Here is a 21290-nt window from a genome sequence, read left to right on the forward strand (position 1 = left end):
ATGTGCTGCGCAAGACCAGACAACTCCACACCAATCCTGCGCCACCGCGCCAGAATCCAATCGTCGCATCAACGCTATTGACACGTGAACCTTGTAGTACCACAGCATCATTCAAATCATGCGCGCTGGCTACCAGGTCACGTGGGAAAAAAAGCTCCGCCCAAAGATCCGCCCTCCGTGGAATTTCCGCGTGAAATCTAACTTCAAAAGCGCCTTGTGAAAGGCGATGACTTGAGTGACGCTCAGCCGCTCAGCTGGCTGTTCCGCGGCGCCCGGCACTGCCAGCGCTGCTTCGCGTGCTTATACGTGTTGCAAAATCTAGTTATTGGTGAAAAACAAATAAATTTTTCGACTTGCTAACGGTACGACGTCTACGCACAAGCTATGTTACCCCGAGCGTGCGCGCCTCTCCGCCGCTTCGACGGCTCTGCGTTTTATGGACAACTAGCGCCGCCTAGGAAGGAAAGTGAAAACGAGGAGCAGACGATAAAGAGAGGATGCGAGGCGGTGATCAAGAGGCGGGACTTTCAAGAGGAGCCTCACGTTACGCTAGCGCCGGAAACGAATGCGGACCCTGCGTCGCGGATCGCAATGTCGAAACCATGTAATCCAGTTTCTTTTTTAAACTTCTTACATTTGTAACTATGTCTTTGTAGACGAGTTCCGACTGACATGTCGACGAGGATCATTTGAACGGACCATCAGGCGAACCGACAGCAGCCGACAATGTTACCGTAACCCGATCGCAACTGACGGGAAGGACGCTTCGAATCCGAGAAACTCCGCGCCGATACCGGACGAAGCTGGAAGTGGCACTGACGAGTTGCACACAACACGACCTCGGGGAACTTTCGGAAGGCAAAGCCCTTTTAGAGATCCATGCGGAATCGGGCTCTCGAGAACGCCGGACGCACCCCGCACAGAAACGAGAACTATGGAAACCGAATCCATTTGTGCAACGACGGAGCTCGCTGTGTACTCAACACCACGTTACAGATGATGGCTCGATTCCTAGAATGACAAATTGGAACATCATCAAACGCGCTAAACAACAGCATGACACTGCCAATAACGACCAGACAACGCCGGATTTGACAGGAACGTTACCGACTTACTCCGGAACTGAAAAGCGTTTTTGGGAACAATCTTTTTTTTTTGCGTTTAAAAGGCACAGCAAGTTCGTTCGTTAGGGACCTCTCGGATTGTATACTTGTCGGTGTTTCCGGGAGTTATTCTTGCAGTATGAGATAAATCCCATTTCGCAGCGTTTGTATCGCGTCTTCTTTGCTCTTTCAAACAGTCTAGTGTTCATGATGAAGGAAATATTGTTCTTGCATCTCTTATCAGCTGCATGCGAAAATACGGATTTTGAAGCAGCAACTAGTCGAAGCCTATACATCCATAATGTACGCTTCACAAGTTCGCAAAAGTCGTTTCTACTTCTGATTCTTTAAGATCATATATTTACGCCTTATGTGATAATCACCCGATTCTTGGAGGATTTATTGTCACTCAATTTCCTATTCCCATGTATTACGCATGTTGGGCTGTCAATTGCATTTAGTTAGGATCAAAAATTGGCGGTGAAGGAAGCGAAGCGCCCTGATCCCTTGATATATGTCATCAAAACTTATCTGCGGTGAACCTGGTTAAAGAGCGAAAGCTGTAGTGTATCAGACAAGTAGACGCGTCTTGGCGTCTGTAACGTTGAGTGCGTTCCGCACACTGGATAGGCAGCGCGCCCCCATCCTGCCACCCTGGCAGGTAGCAGTTGAATTAATGGTTTATCGCGAGAAATTGGTCCCCCAATGAACGCTGCAGCCTGTTCTACCGCCCTCTACCGGCGAATCGAAAGGTCAAAGGCACGACACCACGGTGAATCACATATGGTCAGGCATGTAGCCACACTTGACCTCTGGCTCACTTCAAGGTCAACCGGCAACACACGGAGAAATCGGCTTTACCTAGCGTAGTGAAGCTTTCACTTTAAAAAGAGATTAAGTTTGCTGAAGTACCGCGACACACAGTTTTGCTCCTTTTTAAAAAGTAATGAAACAATGCTACAGCAAAATAACGAAGCACGATTCACAAATCTTTCATGTGGCTTTTGCATTTATCTTGCGCGGCATACACTGAAATGGGACGGCTTCTGCTCTGCTGCAGCAGACCTTTGCATCACTCATTTTTTTATGACGGCACATGCATGACAGAAAGCTACCCATAACCGGCGTTCTGAAAGCAATGCCTAGGACACAGATGCAACCCCGGCAAATGGCCTCCCCGAAGCCAGAGAGCAAGTCTTTCGATGCATTTTTGTGACGTCACTCGACGTGGCAGTGGATGGCGGAATCGAGGCTCCTGGTGATAGGAGGCAGCTACGCCAGAAGAACACTGAGATAAGCTCCCTGCGCGGATAGCTTTGCCTCGCAGTCATATAACCACAAGGTTGGCGCATGAGCGGCCGTAATGTTTGCGCTCAGTGCCAGATGTGGAATCTTTTGTCTTCGTGTCTTTCAGCGAAGAGGAGGCTAAGGTAAGGAGTTGGGCTAGTTGCTGCGTATTCATGGTTTACGAGCGCAAAAAAAGACGAAGAGAAGAAGACTACAAACTTGCAACTGAACGTTTTTAGGGAAAAAAACAGCAACATGTACACAAAAAACTGGGAAAACGAAGTAAAAGACAGAGGTTCAAATGACGCCGCACCAGGAATCTTAATCAGAAACGGATTACACACGCATCAACAAGAGATCTAAAGCAATGCAGTGAACATTGGCACGAAAAAAGAAATACACGAGACAAAATCAAGTGTCGTCAAGTAAAGCTATTTCATGGATTGTTAGGGTGACTGAAGGGGTCCTAATGCACGTGTCGATAGAGCATTGCGATGTAATATGCTTCTTTTAGCTCGCGTGTTAGTTGAATATGATGTGTAAAAAGAACAGTAGTGTTATAATATTTTGGGGCACATCGCTTTTGTTTTCGATCCTAGCCGGGCACATTCCCGGCAGTGGTCAGACAAGTTAGAGGGGTCTTGCTTCAAGGAATTCTTATGCTCCATAAGGCGCATGTTTAAGCAGCGGCTGGTTTGGCCGATGTAAGCATGGCCGCGTGTCGTCGGAATTTTGTACACTACATTTTTACAGCACTGAACATATTTGTTGACGTGCTTGATGCCACATACTTTACTAACGGGACGGGGTGTTGCGTCCGCCCGTTTTAGGCGGCCGCGCGCAGACGGGAAAGCCTGGCAGGGGCGGAGAAAACGACGCCAACATCATAGTGTTCACCTACTTTTTTCAGCCAATGTGAAGTTCAGTGAATATACGGGATGACCGTATATGACCGGCCGCTGACCATGACCGGCCGCTGACCCGGAGGCCCATGATAGCGGTGTCTGGGGCGTTACATCCAATATTACATACCACAGCCTCAATTCTTCAGGCGTTTGATGTACCCCCTTTGCCAAAAGTAACCGAGCAGCAGGCTTTTGGTTCTCAACCGTATAACGGAGCCGTTACGGCACCTTTAAAGAGCGAAAGTTATGAAAACGCGAGGAAAAAGACTCACCTTAGTTCACGCAGATTCGTAGCTTAAAGTGCTTAGCTACGCGGCTAAGAAACAAACCACCTGTGCCCGGCTACTTTTTGCAAAGGCGGTATACCCACAAGCATTGCGATAGCACCACAGCATGATTCCGAACCAAACCTCGTAGCATGGGAACTTTCGTCAAGCGCTATGTTTGTTGGATTTATCATCAGAAAGGAAGCGATCAATGAGAAAAAACAGGACGGACGACGTTGCCTTTGGCAGTGCACATGCCTTGTGTACCTCCTTACGTTAGTGTTTATTTTGCGTGCTGTGAAGGACAATCCTGGCCAACTTAGTGAGGAGTAATGGTTGAAGTTCCTCAGAAACACTGTATAGCGCAGTACGCTCGTTTCTTGGCAGGTGGGTGTCAATAGTACCATGCAACAGAATGACTGAAGTTAGGACGATGCTGTTTCCATTATTAGAAATTCATCGGAACCAAAAACATTTTTTAATGCTAGGATGAATCGACCACAGTTTAATATCTCTTTGTGCGCACTTTTGTGTCCGTCCGACCATCCACATCACGAGAAAACTCCAGAAAATAAAACACAGGCGGAGAGCTAGAGGTAGGCTTGAGTGGGATTCGAACTCATGACTTGTAGGTGCTAGTGTTTTTAGTGACAACATGGCGGTCTGAGGTCGCTTGCGCCGACGCGAGCCGAAGACGTTGCTGCTGCTGTCACCTGTCAAGGAGGTCTTACAAAATTGTGCGTGACGCACTTGTTTAGTGATTGTTAGTTAGCTAAAAACTGCTGCTAGTTTTGTAGGTAGCGAAGCACAAAGAGAATAGAAAAGGTCTTAAATGGTACTTAGGAGTAATAAATTTTATCCTTTATTAATGCCGAATATTTTCCCGAGATGACCAACAAAGACACATAGAAAACGTTGCAGTAGAAGTAGTATCTTATTATAACAGAAAAAAACAAAAAAAACACAAGGAATAGATTGTGCTGGCGTGGCAATTGCTATCTAGTAAGATAAGCGCTTGAGCCAGGGCCAGTGAAAATAAAACGGACAGGGAGATGATAGGCAGGCGAAGCACAGATTGAAGCGATAGAGAGGAAGGAAAGGGTAGAGCTATACACACTATTTACACACAAATAATCACTTTTTATTATTTTGGAATGCCCATTGTCCTCATTCAATCGTGATGCGTTCCCTGCTGTGTCCGCGTACGTAGCCAAACTCACATATGCTATTGTCCGCCCTTGCATATGCTTGGAGTGCTCACATTTGTTCACTTCCTGAGTGAAAGTTTGTTTCTGGTTTTCTTGTCTTGTTGGCGTGATGTCGCGTGCATAAAAGGTCTAAATATACGTGGGCCAACGCTAGCTCCCTCGTTCATTTCATTCGCCAGACCGAGCTCACCAGGAAACGCGGGACACCATTGAAAAGTCAATGAAATCGAAAACAGTGCTCTCGCTGAGCTGCCGATAACAAGCGAAGATATAAGTAGAAATGTACACTCTACGTCATTGCTGCTGTCATGTGGGTGCTTAAAAGTGACGCAACAAAACGAGTGCATAAATCTTGCTTTACTGACAGCCTTCATTGAGTGTGCACTGAACAGCACGCGCGCATTCGAACTGTAGTGGGCAGTAAAACTATTTAGGCCGCAATATATTTAGATTTGCTGTCCCATGTAACAGGGTTACACGATTACATATAGGGGCGTACGGTTGCACATTTAAAGGGCCACAAAAAGGGGTGTTTGAGCTTGGCTTCAAAACAAAATGCTTGCACTATGTAAATAAAGTACAGGCCACCGAGTGTTCATGCCGCGAACGAGGCCTCAAGAGCGAGCGGGAAATTTACAACACATTTTTAAAACTTCCCGCTTTCGCACCTCGCGGTGTCGCGCGAAACCTGTCATACGACGTCACGTCCTGTAAGTGACGTCAGCAGCCGGTCATTGGTTCACCGCGCCGAATTCTTACAGACGTCGCGCAGCTACCATGGCCGCGGCCAATCAGCGCGCGCCGACAGACGGCGGAGGTAGGTGTTGGTGAGCCGAGTGGGTGGGGCCGGCGGAGGAGCGCCGATCATTTGGTGCGCAAAAATAGACGAGAGGAGAGAGAAAGGCGCCAAGATGTGGAAGTTCAAATTTTGACTGTATGCAACTAATTTTCCACAAAACGCATTAAAAAATTGTTCCTGGTGGATATTTCTGAAGCAGCGTCTTCTAACATCCCTGACATACCGCAACTTTACTGAGAGCCCCTGCCTGGGACCCTTTAAAGCGTATCAGCATTTCTTATTTCCTACTGCATGGGCTCCGTTTATGCCATGTGTTTGACTAGTGCATTTAAGAAACCACCCGTTAATTCCACTCATTGCTGAGGTTAGCAAGCGGGCACCGCAAATACATTCGTGGCACTTTAAATATAGGGAGGAGGCAAGGCGAGCTATCGTCCTTGTCCTCATTACTGAGAAGCGTTCAATAAAATAAGCACACTGACCAACCGCTTTACTAAAGAAAGCTTTAAACACGCATTGACGACTTCGCACCGAGCACGTCTCTTCCACTCTGGACTTTTTTTTTGTACCCAGGACTTGCGCATAAACACACCAACGTCCTGACTTAAAAACTGATTATAGTGAAATTTTATCGCGCAAGGGCATCTGCGGCCAAAGAGTGCCATGGCACAAGGTATTTTCGATTTCTCAAGGTGGGGTCAAAGACCCATTTCCCAAGGATTTCACACTGAATAAGCCGAGCACCAGGCCAGGGGAAGCTTGCACCCATTGTACCACCGGTGGGTACCCGGCGGCACTGGGGATCGAGCCCCGCACCTCCCGCATGCGAGGCGGATGCTCAGACAACTAGGCCACCACTGCGGGCACCTGACTTTAAATCTAAAAGTTCGGAGACTGAAAGATCAGCGTGGGTGTTGAATTTTGTATGTACCCAGGAAAAAAAATGAACAGGTAATCGTATACGGTGTGATGCAACAAATCTGCGTTAGGGGGTGTCGGCTAATAATAATAATTTGTTTTGGGGGAAAGGAAATGGCGCAGTATCTGTCTCATATATCGTTGGACACCTGAACCGCCCCGTAAGGGAAGGGATAAGGGAGGGAAAGACGAAAGGAAGAAAGTGGAGGGCTCCGGAATAATTTCGACCACCTGGGGATCTTTAACGTGCACTGACATCGCACAGCACACGGGCGCCTTAGCGTTTTTCCTCCATAAAAACGCAGCCGCCGCGGTCGGGTTCGAAACCGGGAACTGTCGGCTGCAGACTACGCTTTTAAAATAATCGACTTCCCATTGCTTTTTGGTTTTGATTCCCCTTGCTCTTTCGTTCTGTTGATTCGTGGGCTTCTGGAAGGTGGAGCTTCAAGAGGGTGACTAGTGGGGTTGAGGTTCGCAGGCGGGGCATGCATTTTTAGCGGTGGTGGAGGCTTCACACACACAGACACCCACAGACACGCACACAGCCTCACACTCAACACTGCTAACGCGGTAATTAAAACTTCACCCGCCGCGGTGGCTCAGTGGTTAGGGCGCTCGACTACTGATCCGGAGTTCCCGGGCTCGAACCCGACCGCGGCGGCTGCGTCTTTATGGAGGAAAAACGCTAAGAAGCCCGTGTGCTGTGCGATGTCAGTGCACGTTAAAGATCCCCAGATGGTCAAAATTATTCCGGAGCCCTCCACTACGGCACCTCTCTCTTCCTTTGTTCTTTCCCTCCCTCCTTTATCCCTTCCCTTACGGCGCGGTTCAGGTGTCCAACGATATATGAGACAGATACTGCGCCATTTCCTTTCCCCAAAAACCAATTATTATTATTATTAGTAATGAAAAATATTTTGCTCACACGTTTGGCGTGAAAGGTCGCCCGGATCCTGCTTGATTATGACTGCAGATAATATAATATTACCTTTTGAGAGAAGCTGAGCCCTTCGGCGTCACGCTCACACCCGCTTATCTGTTGATATCATTCATCACGAAGATCACGTTGAGCTTATCTCCCTGTTCGCCGAAATGGGTAGATAACTGCGCTGTTCGTTATCACTGCAGGAAGGCCGTCGGGGGCTGTTTCGACTCCGCTGCTGTGATCAGGTGACCACTGGACATATACTTTCTCCCGCAGCCACCACTTCGCTGCTACCGCGACGATGGCGTCCCGTGCGCAGCTGTGGTTGAACCTAGGACGAACGTGCAACTTGAGCCTCGGCAATTTAGGAATGGTACGAGCTGCGTTTATTACATTCCACTTATAGTCGGCGAAATTCCTAGCATAACCGCAAGTTTCCTGCTTCTAGGCTTAGTTATGTTCGTGTTTGACACCTTTCGTCTTTGTGTTTCGTTGCTTCTTGATGATGTTAATTCGCATTGAATGTGTACTAAATGGGGTGAAGCTCGCTTGTTATGTATCGGGAGGATAATACGCACAAAGTGTTTAACATAAACTTCCATCTCTTTGGACAAATAAATCAGCGCAGCAGGCATTTTTTTCCCGGACAAGAAATAAATAAATGCTGCAGGAACATGCGATTAATGTCAAAATGTGTGGGTGTACAAGAAAGCGATAGCATCAGCAGTAACTAATCAACAGTGCAACAAACATTACAAAAAACGAACGACCTATGAAAAGCTCATACAATAAAAAAACATAACACATCACCGCAACTATGTTTCATAAACTGCCGAAAAAAACATAATTTTCAGGTGATCAGGTTCTGTCAGTGCAGTTGGGATGTTCATGCTCAGTTTGGTCTCCTTAATTGCTATTAGGTTGCAAGGGAATTTAGGGAAGAAGAAAGAGGCTAAACAACTTGCGAAATTAGTTACGGTAACCGAGTGGTGTAATGGTAAAGCGACAAACGCTTTTGGTTAGAGCGTTCGGCTTCTGATCCGGAGTTCCCGGGTTCGAACCCGACCGCGGCGGCTGCGTTTTTCTGGAGGCAAAACGCTAAGGCACCCGTGTGCTGTGCGATGTCAGTGTACGTCAAAGACCACAGGTGGTCGAAATTTTTCCGGAGCCCTCCACTACGACACCTCTCTCTTCCTTTCTTCTTTCACTCCCTCCTTTACCCTTCCCTTACGGCGCGGTACAGGTGTCCAACGATATATGAGACACATACTGCGCCATTTCCTTTCCCCCAAAACCAATTATTATATATATTATGACGTGAAGTTGATTCTTGTAGCCTGAAAATTGTGTGTGTGCGAGAAGAAGAATTTAATGAAAGGAAAAGTGAGAAATTGTGTGGAATATAAGGGTTGAATAACACATCCGCAATATATCTACGACTAAAGCCCTGTCCATGTAATCTCCGGTTCTTCCAAGCGCAGCAAAGATAAAAACTACTATGCGTCAACTCCCCCCCCCCCCCCCCCTTGTTTGCGGGGGAAACTGGAGAGCAACAAGGTGAAGGTCCATTATCGAGTGCTTTATCCGCGCTATAAATGCCACGCTATAATTTTGGACAAACTGAATCAAATCTGCGCCTCGTGATTTTCGCGCTGCGCATTTTTGTAATTCCTGTGTTTAGAAACATTCAATGCGTGAAATCAGTGGAAGGTGATCCTGTTTACGAATGCCAACCAAAACGACCACACGCTCAGTTTTATAAAGGAAGCGAAGGGAGCGGGTCCAGAAATTGTTTCATTTGTCCCTTTGTTCGCATGTACAACCCAGGGTCTCGTCATCGCCATCACTGGAGCTGCTATGCTGGACTTGGTTCAGCTGTTCCGATCAAGCCTCGCCAGCATCTCGTACCTCATCCTAACACGTGGCATCGGAGCCCTGCTGGGCTGCTTCCTCGGTGCGTTTAAGCACCTACATCTCTTCCACGTTTTCTTTAGTACTAAACTTATTGCTCCATATGAGGTCAAAGCCGCCGCGTTGGCTCCGTGGTTATGGTGCTCGGCTGGTCACCCGAGAGACGCGGGCTCGATCCCGGCCGAGGTGGTCGCATTTCGATGGAGGCGAACTGCTAGATCCCCGTGAACTGTGCGATGTCAGCGCATGTGAAAGAACCCCAGGTGGCTGAAATTATCCACAACTCTCCACTGCGCCGTTCCTCATAGCCTGAGTCACTTTAGGACATTAAACCCCATTAAACCAAGCCGAACTATATGAGGTAAAGGCAATCGTTCCCAGAGAGCAGCTCGCCGAGCGCAGTTCACCGGTCGTGTGACGTGAGGTATTTCAGGATACTCAGGAAACAGTTAAGATTCGAATTACTTGATGAATTCAGGTTATGACTAATTTTACTCTTGAGTTCTTGTGGTAGAAATGAAGATGCACATGGATGATGTATAAACGCTATACAATGAGTCTACATCAGAAGACAAACGTAGCAGTCTCTGTGGGAGCGGGATATTTGTTTCTCGTCAACGACGAAAGTCGTAGGTTTTTTTTGTAAAGTTGCTGTTTTTTGAGTCCTCTCTCTTTACACCTGCCCTAGTCTGGACCAAATTTATTACTTACGGTGATATTTGGTCAACCCGCGCCCTTATAGATTAAAGTCAAATCATCACCATCGGAATAAAATGGTATATAGGCCAATTTGTACTTGTCAAGCGTGTTATTTATTTCATGTGTGCCATTCCATTTTCGCTAGTATTTTTTTTTTGGCTTGGGCAGCTTTATAATAATTGGATATCGCTTTTTTATGTTTGGATAGGAAAGCTCCGAGTGAAATCGGTGACATTATCCTTAAATTTGTGTCAACGCTTTACTGTTCTATTAAGCGGTAATTGCACGAAGCGTGTTCATGTCGGTTCTGTTGATGCCTGTCCGCATCACAAATTCAAAAATTGGTGGGTGCCCCATACGGGCCAGTGGGGAATAAAACTATGCGTCGAAAGTTTAGATTATATTGGAATGCTCACTCTAGCCTGAGATCAGTATGTTTGTGTGTTTGTGACAGCGTTATCTAGCAAATGTATTGTAGGGCCTCAGCCATGTAGGGCCACAGCGCACTGTTCGTTAAGCGGGCGAAAGTGCGCCGATGAAATCCAATACGAAAGCTTTCCAATGAGTACCACTTAGATCTTTCTGACGATCCCTTCGTCTAGTGAAGTGTGCTAGCCAGCTCGAGACCAGCTAAGAAACTGCATGAATTGGAATGTGCCATTTGTACACTTCGGACTGGTACCACCTGTGGCCAACGGTAGCTGCATATCCGATGTTAGGCGATATCACTGATTCTTCCCGCATTATCACTGGTATTCCAGCCCTTCGCCTCGTTATGCAAGTTGAGCCTGCGGTTTTTATTCTTTGTGCGCATAATATCTCTGTGGTCGATGCGCCTTTCATTGCTTTAAGAGAGGAATAGACGTATTTAATGTCCCATTAAGCTGCAGAAGTAGTCATCTAGCTTTTACGTGACTGCTTTACGGCGAAAAGATTTTGGCACATGTGTGAAATAGGAAATAAATTGGCTGTGGCCACGACGATTGGTCAGCATGTACGCGCTGTTGTGTAGGTTCTGACACCCTGCACCAACTGTTCCACATAGCCGCCTTACTTTTCACACATCTTGCGATTGAGCCGCCGCGGTGGCTCAGTGGTTATGACGCTCGGCTGCTGACCCGAATGACGCGGGTTCGATCCCAGGTGCGGCGGTCGAAATTCGATAAAGGCGAAATCCTAGAGGCCCGTGTGCTGTGCGATGTCAGTGCACGTTAAAGAACCCCAGGTGGTCGAAGTTTCCGGAGCCCTTCACTAAGGCATCCCTCTTAACCCGAGCCGCTTTAGGACTTCAAACACCCATAAACCTTTACCCAAAACATTTTGGGATTTACGATTTATTTTCGCATAGTTTTCTATAAAAAAGAAATAAATCATCTTTCATGCTTTCAGTGTGCTAATCAGCCAATCATAAATACAACAAAATACAGTGAGTGTAATGCGTCATCTTACTAGATGCGTTGTTCCGCGGTTTTCGTCAGGTTTCAATGGTAATTCTCGCAAATTCTGCCACATCTTTCAATGCGGCTGAAGTAGTCAATCTATGCGCGGACGAAACATACACCTCACCTAGGCATCCCAGCTCTTTCGGTTTAATGATTTGTTAGGTGATTTTTTGGAGCTGTTTAAACGGAGCTTATAGGACTATATTAGTTGCATGAAGATGAAAACTTCTCTTGCGAATATAAGCGCGTAAAAAAAACTATATATAGTTTCCCTAGATTGATTCAGTAGTCTTGTGAGAACAATTTTAATGCTATGCGACATGAAGGCTTCAAAGACTAATTATACCCTATACATTCTAGGATAACAAAATGCGGCTTTTTGGTTTATGTTACTGAAGCTGTACAAGCTTCGTTTAAACAAGCCGCTTTAAACCATGTGATAGAAACAGAGCACAATGCGCTCCTCGCATGATCACCTTGGCTAGGATTCGCTTTAGAAAAACTGGTCGTAGTATTCACCGCAGCTCACCTCAATAAATGTTTCACACAAAGAGGAAGAAAATGTGATGGGAGAGACTTCTGCACTTGGCAGCAGACACAGCAAATAACGGCTAAGCATCTATGCAAACATCGTAGAACGTTATGTGGAGGGAGGCGAATCTGCGAATCTGTCATCCAATGCAGTATGAAACGCTACGTGAGATTTAATGGCCTATGCGTTTCTGTATGCCGTATACGGTGAAATGTCTAAAGAATATATGGGGGGCTGGCGCTCTCCGCGCAGAACAAAAAAGGATAATTGATTCCTGTTATACTTTACACTCATTTTGTTGCGTAACCTTTAATTGTTTAGTAGGCCCTCAACTACTTTGACAGTTACGGCCGATTGTACTGATTGTTAAGCGATTTTATATCTCTAATGAAATCCAAGGCCAGGATTTTAACCTTATGTTTATGATTCACTTTTTTTACTCGGCATTGTTCAGCCGCTGTTGGAATTCCAAAGCTCGGACTAACGTTGTTTGCTATCTCTTCTGACGTCGCAAAAACGCAGAGGAAATAGTTCAGAAATATGGCTGCGTACAATTATTTGCCTAGTAGATTTATTTCGCTCAATATCTTTGCAGGAGGCAAGCTGCACGACACCTACAACACGCAGGTGGTATCAATCGGGGCAACGACCCTAATATGCGTGACGGTGATCGCGATACCACTCAGTGGATACCTGCCGGTGGCACACGTCATGGTCTTTCTGGTGGGACTAAGCGCAGCTGCATTCGAAATTGGTGAGCATCACATAGTTTGTCCGAAACCATAGCGGTCAGTCGGCGAAACATGACTTGATCGTATGCTCTTTTGTTACCGGGTTGTGGTGAGAATTTACAAACGCTTCGTTATCCCTATGTGGTGTAAAAAGAAATAAGCTTTCTTAAACATTTATCTCTTAGGGGCTGAAAAGCTTTTTAACAAGAATTACAAACTATACTGGCATTCTAGTTTGGCATTCCATTTTAGGCGAGACATTTGTGTCAGTATAAAATGTACATGCTCCACGACACTCAAAAACGATAATTCAGGAATCTTCCACCAGCAATTATGGCCAGGTGCAGGTGCCTAATCATTCCCTTATCGACATTACCACCACTTAGTGCAAATAGTTTTTTTTTAATGGCCCAATGTATAATTTTTGCTCTCCAAACGTGTCATTGGTCTCTTGCTACTGAATTAAATGCACATGAATGATATGACGACTAAGTGAAACCGCATTCACATTTCTACCAAGAATAACCACAGGACGATATCGTCGTCTTGGAGCTCTTTAGTTACACAAAAGCCGCCGTCTTTATTTCACAGTTTGTTTCCCCTGTAATAAGCACGACGCGAACAATGCCTATTTTCTATTGCATGGTATTGCGCAAATACGTATTTATGAAGCCGCACGATACCAATTTTTATATCTATGTACAGGGGCAAACGTGTGGATCATCAGGATGTGGACTGACAACACCACCCCGGCACTAGAAGCTTTCCAACTGGCTTACGGGGTTGGCGGCCTCCTGGGTCCGTTCATCGCCAGGCCTTTCCTATCCACAGTTGTCACGGGTAACACGACCGAAGTGAACACAGCCGGATTTTACCTGGGATTAGAGGAGAACCACATCGATTCTCCTGGACTGCTCAGTGTGCCCAACGATACGGCAGCCACGAATACCACAGGCGAAACCCACATCGTCTACGCGTATGGAATTGTCGGCGCCTTTTATTTCATTCTCACCTTATCGATGATTGCTCTTTATTTGGTGGACAGAGCGGACTTCAAGCCAGAAGCAGAGAAAACCCCAGATGGAAGCCCTGCAACTGTGGAGAAACGCGCGAGCGACGTCTGTTTCACTAGGACTGTCCTGGCCGCCATGTGCACTTTCATTGGTTTTTACGTAGCGCTGGAGTGCACCACTTCGCAAATGGTGGCTTCATTTGCAGTGAAGAGCAATCTTCATTTCTCGAAGGCCACTGCTTCTCGCGTAGAAGCAATATTTTTCCTGTGCTTGTCAGCAAGTCGCCTGACCGCAGCTCTCGTCACAGTCAAACTGCCCCCCTTCTGGATGCTGGTGATATCGCATACCATTCTTCTCCCTACAGCCATTGCACTTGTAATCTGGGGTTCTAGTATCGACACGGTGCTCTGGGTGTGCATTGCACTCGCTGGCATTGGTCAGGGCCCGGTCTACGCGGCCGTCATGTCCTGGACAGCAGGACACATTGAATTCAGCAACAAAATGATGGCTTTTGCTATTGTCACAGAATCAATAGGATCAATGGCAGCACCTACTCTCGTAGGCGAGTTCATGGACCAAATCCCCAATATATTTCTTTACGTCTGCCTTGGAGCCGTTGGGATGTGCACAGTTATTTTCTTCTGTATGTATCTTTACCTGAAATTAACGCTTCACATAAGCAAGGACAAGGAGCTGCTTATCAACGACACCGATGATAAGCCTCACGAAAGAGTTTCGTGTTAATAATTACTCAAGTGCGAGCAGTGGTAGGTTGTCCCGCCAGTGACGGTAGTTAATCCGTGCCACTTTTTGTATTTGGCAGGTCAAGTTTTAAGGACATCAATTCATGTGTCGAGTCAGCCAGCACCAATGTCAGAAAGAGTGTAGCAAGCAATTTATTAGCCAGTATGCACTTTAGGGTTGTGTAGTTGCAACGCCGGGACCCTTTCAGTAGGCGGTGTGGGCTACACATTGAGGCAATATGTAGCGCGCAGCCTGCCGCAATCCTAGGGGTGTGCACTGGTGCTTACGTTCCCCAGTCTGACCATGTATAGAAAGCATGGAGGCTACTTCACAAATAAATGACGACCTCGTGAATAATGACCGCCACAAACTTGTATCAGTTCGTGCGCATATTTTTCACAGCTTTGTTGTTTACATACGTGTTTTTCAGAATAAATACCGCCATAAGTTGAGGAGTTCAGTGAGGCTGAAATCTATTTTCATAATTTTGTGTTGGGAAAATGATAGGGAAATTAATGTTTTTGCTGAATAGGCGTATGTCTCGGACAGGATGGGCAAAGCACCGCGACCCGCATCAAGAGCAGAACCGAACTACCGTGCCGTAGCGTCATGTGCAGCATCCCGGCGCCCTCTGTGTTCTCATTTTTATGTACGACCCGCGCTTTGGCCTTGCATTTTGCACAACTTAACGAGGGTGCTAAAAGTAAAAGAGCTATCTGGCATTGCTAAAGCCTTCAGACGAATAAGATTAGGTGAAAATCTTGCTCACAAGTCTTAGCTTTCGATGCACAATATCTCGAACTATAGAAGAGAAACAATGAACACTCTATGAACACACACGCGTGTTTCACAATTTAAGGCTTTCATTACCAACCAGGCTGCATGATTTGCTTTTTTAATTTTATAGTGGTGTACTTATTCCGCCATTCAACTTTAAATAAGGTAAGGAGAACCCTTGTCCTCGCTTTTGATACCTTTGATCTTCAAGGGTGCCTTAAGGACTGCCCTAAATGAGCGAGAATCAAATCATTAAGCCTGTTTGCCTTTGGCAAAGACGATACGTGTGGCCTTTTTTTATCCTGAATCGTATGCGTTGTAATTTTATTGACAACCCCTATTTTTCTTCGTACTTCATCTTGTTGCGGTGTTTAATTATGCCTTTTAATTTATTGTCTGTTTATGTTTTTCGTATATACACAATTTCTGTTATATTGCATTATATTGTATATCTGAAAATTTAACAGTTTGGAATCGTCAGTGTCGCCGGGAACCCACCAATTTCTGGTGGATAGAAGGTTTCTCCGGACGTAAAGCTCGGCTTATTTGTGGTGAAATTGCTAGAACAAATCGGTATTTCATCTAATATCGAGCAGAAAAACACTTTCTGGCATGGCACTACTTCGCCAAGCAGGCCCTGCTCCGTGTAAATGTAGGATCATCTTGAATTCATTATTCTGGTCCTTAACAGTACCACGCAAAAACGTTGTCTTTGCTTTTGGGAGCAGAAATAAACAGTTCGGACTATCACTTGCGTTGTTTCTACACCACAAAAAGACACGAATAAATTGAATATTTCACAGGACTGTGTGTCACATATAATAAGGAGTCTAAGATAAAATTATGAAGGAAAGAGGTGTGAAGAAGACGACGTGGATTAACCGAATAATAAAGAAGATGAAGAAGAAGCATTCGGAGAGGTGGAGAGAGATGATTGGTGGAGAAGAGAAGAAGGAGAAGACGACGACAAGGCTTACGTGGACTAACGCCGAGGCTATGAAAGGGCGAGGGAGAGCGCTGCACTGGGGGAAGAACAGAGAAGCGGAGGCTCCGGTGGGTCAGGGACACATCGGCTGGAAGAGAGCGACGCCGGCTACTGCTCCGGTGAGCTCGCGTTCTACGACATCGCATCGTGGACAACCTGCCGTGCCTGAGCCCGTTCCGGGGAGTCAACGAAGGACGCTACCACCTGCTAAGGTCAGAGGTGTCTCCAGCGCTGTTGCCACCCATGCGGGTGGTGCCCCCAACGGCAACAACACCGGCATCACCTCCACGGGCGCTTGGACCGGGAGCTTATACGACGCATCCAGCGACGCCGCCAGCGGCGCCAGCCCAAGCACGTCGAACGCCGCCTCGACGCCGGCTACTGGATACATACAACGCCGCAGCCGCACCGAACCAACCGTGAGCCCGAACGCCGACCACTAACAGTAGAACGCTAGTAGTAGACGCTGGTAGCAGTGTGCCCGGGTCGTGTGTATTTATAGCCTTTGTGTGTTGTGTTAGTTTTGTGTGCTAGTGTGCGTGTCACGTAGGGTGTATTAAACGTGCGTCTGTGTGTGTACACCTGTCGCCTAGTCCATTCTTTCGGTCCGAGTGTTCTCCGAGGAGATCTGTGACATTGTGACATACCTTACAAAAATTTCTTTTGAAAGTCTATAGACTCTCTATAGACGAACCCTAGAGAACAGTCCATAGGCAATACAAATCCTCTATAGGAAATACAAACACAAAGTAAAAGCACAGAGCACAGTACTGATGGCCGACATCAAAGCCAAGGTAGGCAAGAAGCAGACTGCAGATTATGCAGTGCGCGACAATGTCATATACTTTGGTAATATTAAGGGGCAGTTATTAGTGGAGTTCACAGAGAGAAATAGTTTTTGGTTCATGAATACCTTGTTCTGCAAACCGGAGAACAGGATATGATCGTGGAAGAGCCCCTATGGCGAGACTAAAAATGAAATAATTCGTTGGAGGCACTTAGATATCTCTTAACAGCAATGAATGCGGAAGCCAGTGGGCGGTTTGCTCACAGTCTAGGACACGTGACCGTGACCTTGTCACGGGACATAGGTGACCTAGATGAAACGGACGGACAAGGACACGTGACCTAGGATGTAATGGACGGACACCGCGAGGTCACGTGACCGGACGGACGGTCACCGCTAGTACGAGCCATTAAAGGCTTTCGCCTTAATAGACTTCATACTGTGCCCTCACCTTGACATCCTGCAAGATGAGTATGTACTCAGAAAAGTGCGATGTAGCAATGTACGGGTGGTATGGTCTTGATTTAGCCTAGACTTGAAGAGGTAGCGGAGCTAGTTAACCACAAGCCCTTTAACGGATTGGTTCTAAAAGCGAAAGCAGGGGAATTCAGGTCCTTGCCCCGGAACAGATATTAGGATTTAACCGAGGACGGCTACCTTAATGTTCTAGCATTGACCATAATCTAGCAGCTATCATTACGGAGTGTGCAGTAGAAGTAGGCAGTTGGTTGGTTCTACATGACACCAGCAAGCTATCTCAGGAGACGAAAGACCTGATTAAGAAAGGCCAAAGCGTCTAACCCTGCCGACAAAATGGAACTGGCAGAGCTGTCAAACGTAACTAATGAGCGGAAGGTAATCGACATTAGGAAGTATAATAAGGAGAGAATCTAGCATGTTCTAAAGATCGGAGGTAGCCTAAAAACGCGTACTTTTACATCTTAGGGGAGAAAGTCACCCCTGAAATTAACATTTATGGCGCTGAATTGAATATTGCTTTCAGAGGTTACTGTCTGACCTTACATGTAAAAGTAGGCCACCTTCGGCATGCAGTGAAACCGTTTATTCCGAAACCACTGCAATCCCACAAATGCGTGAGACCAAACCACGTGGGAGCTGTCTGCGGCAAAGCGACAGTGGGCTCAAAGTGTGCTGAGCCTGATAGCACCGCAACCTGAAATGGATGAGTGCTCAGATGTTCCAACTCCCTTAGATCTCATGATTACTCGTTTAAAAAGCCCCCCCCCCCCCCCTACCCCACACACACACACACGCACACACAAAAAATATAGGGTGAGCTCTCATTTCGCCGCAGACAGTTGTCAAGGAAACCCCTTTTTAACGCTGCATACTGCTAAGGCTACATACTGCAAGGCTCGAACTCGCATCGTCGAGCTGAAGCTCTGTCACGGCAAAACGGAAATTTTGGCTAATAAGTATTGGCCATTATCTTTGACAGCGGGAAATGAGAAGGGTAGAGAAATAAAGGCGCCACCAGCTGCTACGCATCGACTTTCAGAGCAAGACCTACAATCTCTTGCTATGCTGAGGACTACGGTGGACGCGATTCGCGTGCTCCAATCTCTACCCACTGTCTAGACTCTCGAGTCTCCACTTGCTCGAGGCGGACTCAAGGTGCTGGACGTGCTCTGTCAAGGGGTTTCAGAACTTTGTTAAAGCCATGGCTCTGTAGTTTGTCCACATTCTCCCTTACACTTTAAGAGGCTGCCGGTCATCATGGAGAGGACCTTGGCACCATGGATCACCAGCGGCGACTCCAACGCTCATCGCTTACTGTGGGAAAGTTTTGGTGTAAATGCCGGTGGAAGAAATCTAGCGATCTTTGATTCGTGCCTTAGAGGCAGTGCTCCGCCACTTAGATGTGTGTCCTTCTGATGGTGTCCAAGATTCTGGTACCTTCGCTCCAACTTTCGTCTGCTAGGAAAGTCATCAAGGCGCTTGTCACTCACGTTTGAGCATCAGTCTACATACTTCCTGCGGGCGTCCTGTGATGTTCCAGACTAAAGGGCAATGCGGTCGGGCTCCATGCTGCGATCTCAACTGGCTTTTCATTCCTCGTCACTTTCTCTTTCGCATGCGTGACCTTTCCCGCCCTCACGGTAACCTCTCGATCTTTCCCTTCTTACGCTTTTCCCACTTTTAACAATCCGTCCGTCCGTCCGTCCCATCGTCCGTCCGTCCGTCCGTCCGTCCGTCCGTCCGTCCCTCCGTCCGTCCGTCCGTCCGTCCGTCCGTCCGTCCATCCATCCATCCATCCATCCATCCATCCATCCATCCATCCATCCATCCATCCATCCATCCATCCATCCATCCATCCATCCATCCATCCATCCATCCATCCATCCATCCATCCATCCATCCATCCATCCATCCATCCATCCATCCATCCATCCATAAAAGAAATAAAAGGGCTAAACAAATGGTGAAATAGTTTCCTCCTTTTTCCTACCTTTTTCGTCTGGAAAAGTGCCGTTTTTTTTCATTCGTAAGCATCCGAACCCTCAAGTTGAAGTGTCAGTCCTTCCGTCCGTCGGAAGCCTCGGCTCGCAGGTGGCTAAGTGGAGAAAGGAAAATCTCCCTCTGCACTTTGAGAGGAGAGGAAGGCTAGGGAGGGTGGGAGAGGAAGTACGAAGACAGAGTAGGAGGTAATGGCTGGCAGGTGGTGGAAACTGGAGACGGGGCACGGTTCGTCACACTGTTATCGCTCTATTGGATCAGGAAAGTAAAGTATGGGTACAACGTGTGACAAGGTGACTGACGGACTGGATAACAACGCCCTCTCCAAGGAGATCTGTAATGTTAACGCAAAATCTTCCGCACCAATTACACCAATCGTCCATATTTATTGTTCTCACAGAAATATTTGATTGTCATTGCCCTTTTGATATTCTTACTACCTGAAGCCTCTACCAGAAGATGCATTGATTTCCACTTCTTTTTTTTGTAACTTTGGCCAATAAAACTTATTAATTTTAGGTGGAATTCAATAGAAATATTTCGAAAACATTTGCGGCAATGGTTGCAATGTGAACTAGTAATGCACTCGTGGGTTGGTGAGGTCACTTGCTTTGATAGCTGAGATCGAAGGTCGGCGAAAGTCCTTGGAGCTGAGTGGAAGCTTCCTAACTGGGCATAATTTTACTGGTACCTGAGAATAAGTATGACGTGAAAGGTTAGTGATAAACTAACTTTATTTTTTTCTGAGAACTTGTTCAGTATCTCAGATGCCTAATGCGTATGCAAGTTTTTGTTTCACATTATTACTATTGACCATAATTATCTCGCACACGCTCATGTCGCTTCTTGCATGGAGAGAGAGGCAATGATGAGTGAGCACGTGCTTTGTCCATCTGGTTCATTCGTCTTACCTTTTATCCTCCTGATAACCGGAATGTATATTATATCAGCGAATTTTTCTAAGCCCTTAGGATATCATACTGTAGTATCAAGACATGCCGGAAACCTATTTTTCTTTGTTTCAAGCTATTCGCTGCGCGCTGGATAGTGTCCAATATAGAGAAGAGTATGGCGATTCCGAAGCATAGTGGAAAACTGCACCTCGGTCTTCACTCAAATGTGTTTTAAAGTGAGTTGTTCTTAATGTGGTGAGTGCTAATAACGGCTTTGAAATGCACTACCACCTGTTGGAATGCATACGATTCCGAGTGCTTTTTTTTTCACCGGCACACAGATGCGTGTTCAAATGCCCGATACCTTCTTGGGCACTTCTAGAGGACGAATCGATACCATTTTGACCATACTCACTAGATAGCAACCCAGGTTCTAAAATGAACTGAGAAAGAGGTTCTTACGGCCGTGAATCTTGTTGCATAAGGTCTGCGCCTGTGATTTTGTTTTCCGGTATATTGAACAACAAGCCCTTAGCCTTGTTTGAGGAGGTTATTTTTTGTGCACGTTTTCCTTAGGACTAGAATTTGTTCTGCTCTTTTTTTGGAACTGTCGTTTGCAGAATGATCAAATGTTTGTTCTTTTTTTTCTGTATGGTGACGGTGCGATGTGCTGTGATGTGTTTGTACTGACCGAAGGTTCGATTCCAGGCTGCGGTGGCTGCGTTCCAGTTGAGATGGCCGCGAAATGCGAAGACGCTCCTGTTGGCATCCTTTTGTGCACTTTACATTGTCCCCGGTGATTAACCGGCAGCTCTCAATACATGCCACATGTTCACCCTCTGACTTGTCATGTCACAATCCTGTTAAATATTCGTATTTTATTTATC

At 46.5% G+C, this 21290-nt stretch overlaps 1 protein-coding gene across 1 annotated transcript; it reads left to right on the forward strand.

Annotated features, from left to right (window-relative positions):
• Positions 1 to 7683: 7683 nt before the first annotated feature.
• On the forward strand, positions 7684 to 15237 carry LOC144101223 (sodium-dependent glucose transporter 1A-like). Its single transcript, XM_077634298.1, has 4 exons — positions 7684 to 7784; positions 9239 to 9365; positions 12591 to 12749; positions 13432 to 15237. The coding sequence occupies exons 1-4, from the start codon at positions 7713 to 7715 to the stop codon at positions 14481 to 14483; spliced, it is 1410 nt and encodes a 469-aa protein (XP_077490424.1). The 5' UTR covers positions 7684 to 7712; the 3' UTR covers positions 14484 to 15237.
• The last annotated feature ends 6053 nt before the right edge of the window (positions 15238 to 21290 follow it).

The sequence above is a fragment of the Amblyomma americanum genome, chromosome 8 (assembly GCF_052857255.1).
Source record: "Amblyomma americanum isolate KBUSLIRL-KWMA chromosome 8, ASM5285725v1, whole genome shotgun sequence".
Taxonomy (NCBI): domain Eukaryota; kingdom Metazoa; phylum Arthropoda; class Arachnida; order Ixodida; family Ixodidae; genus Amblyomma; species Amblyomma americanum.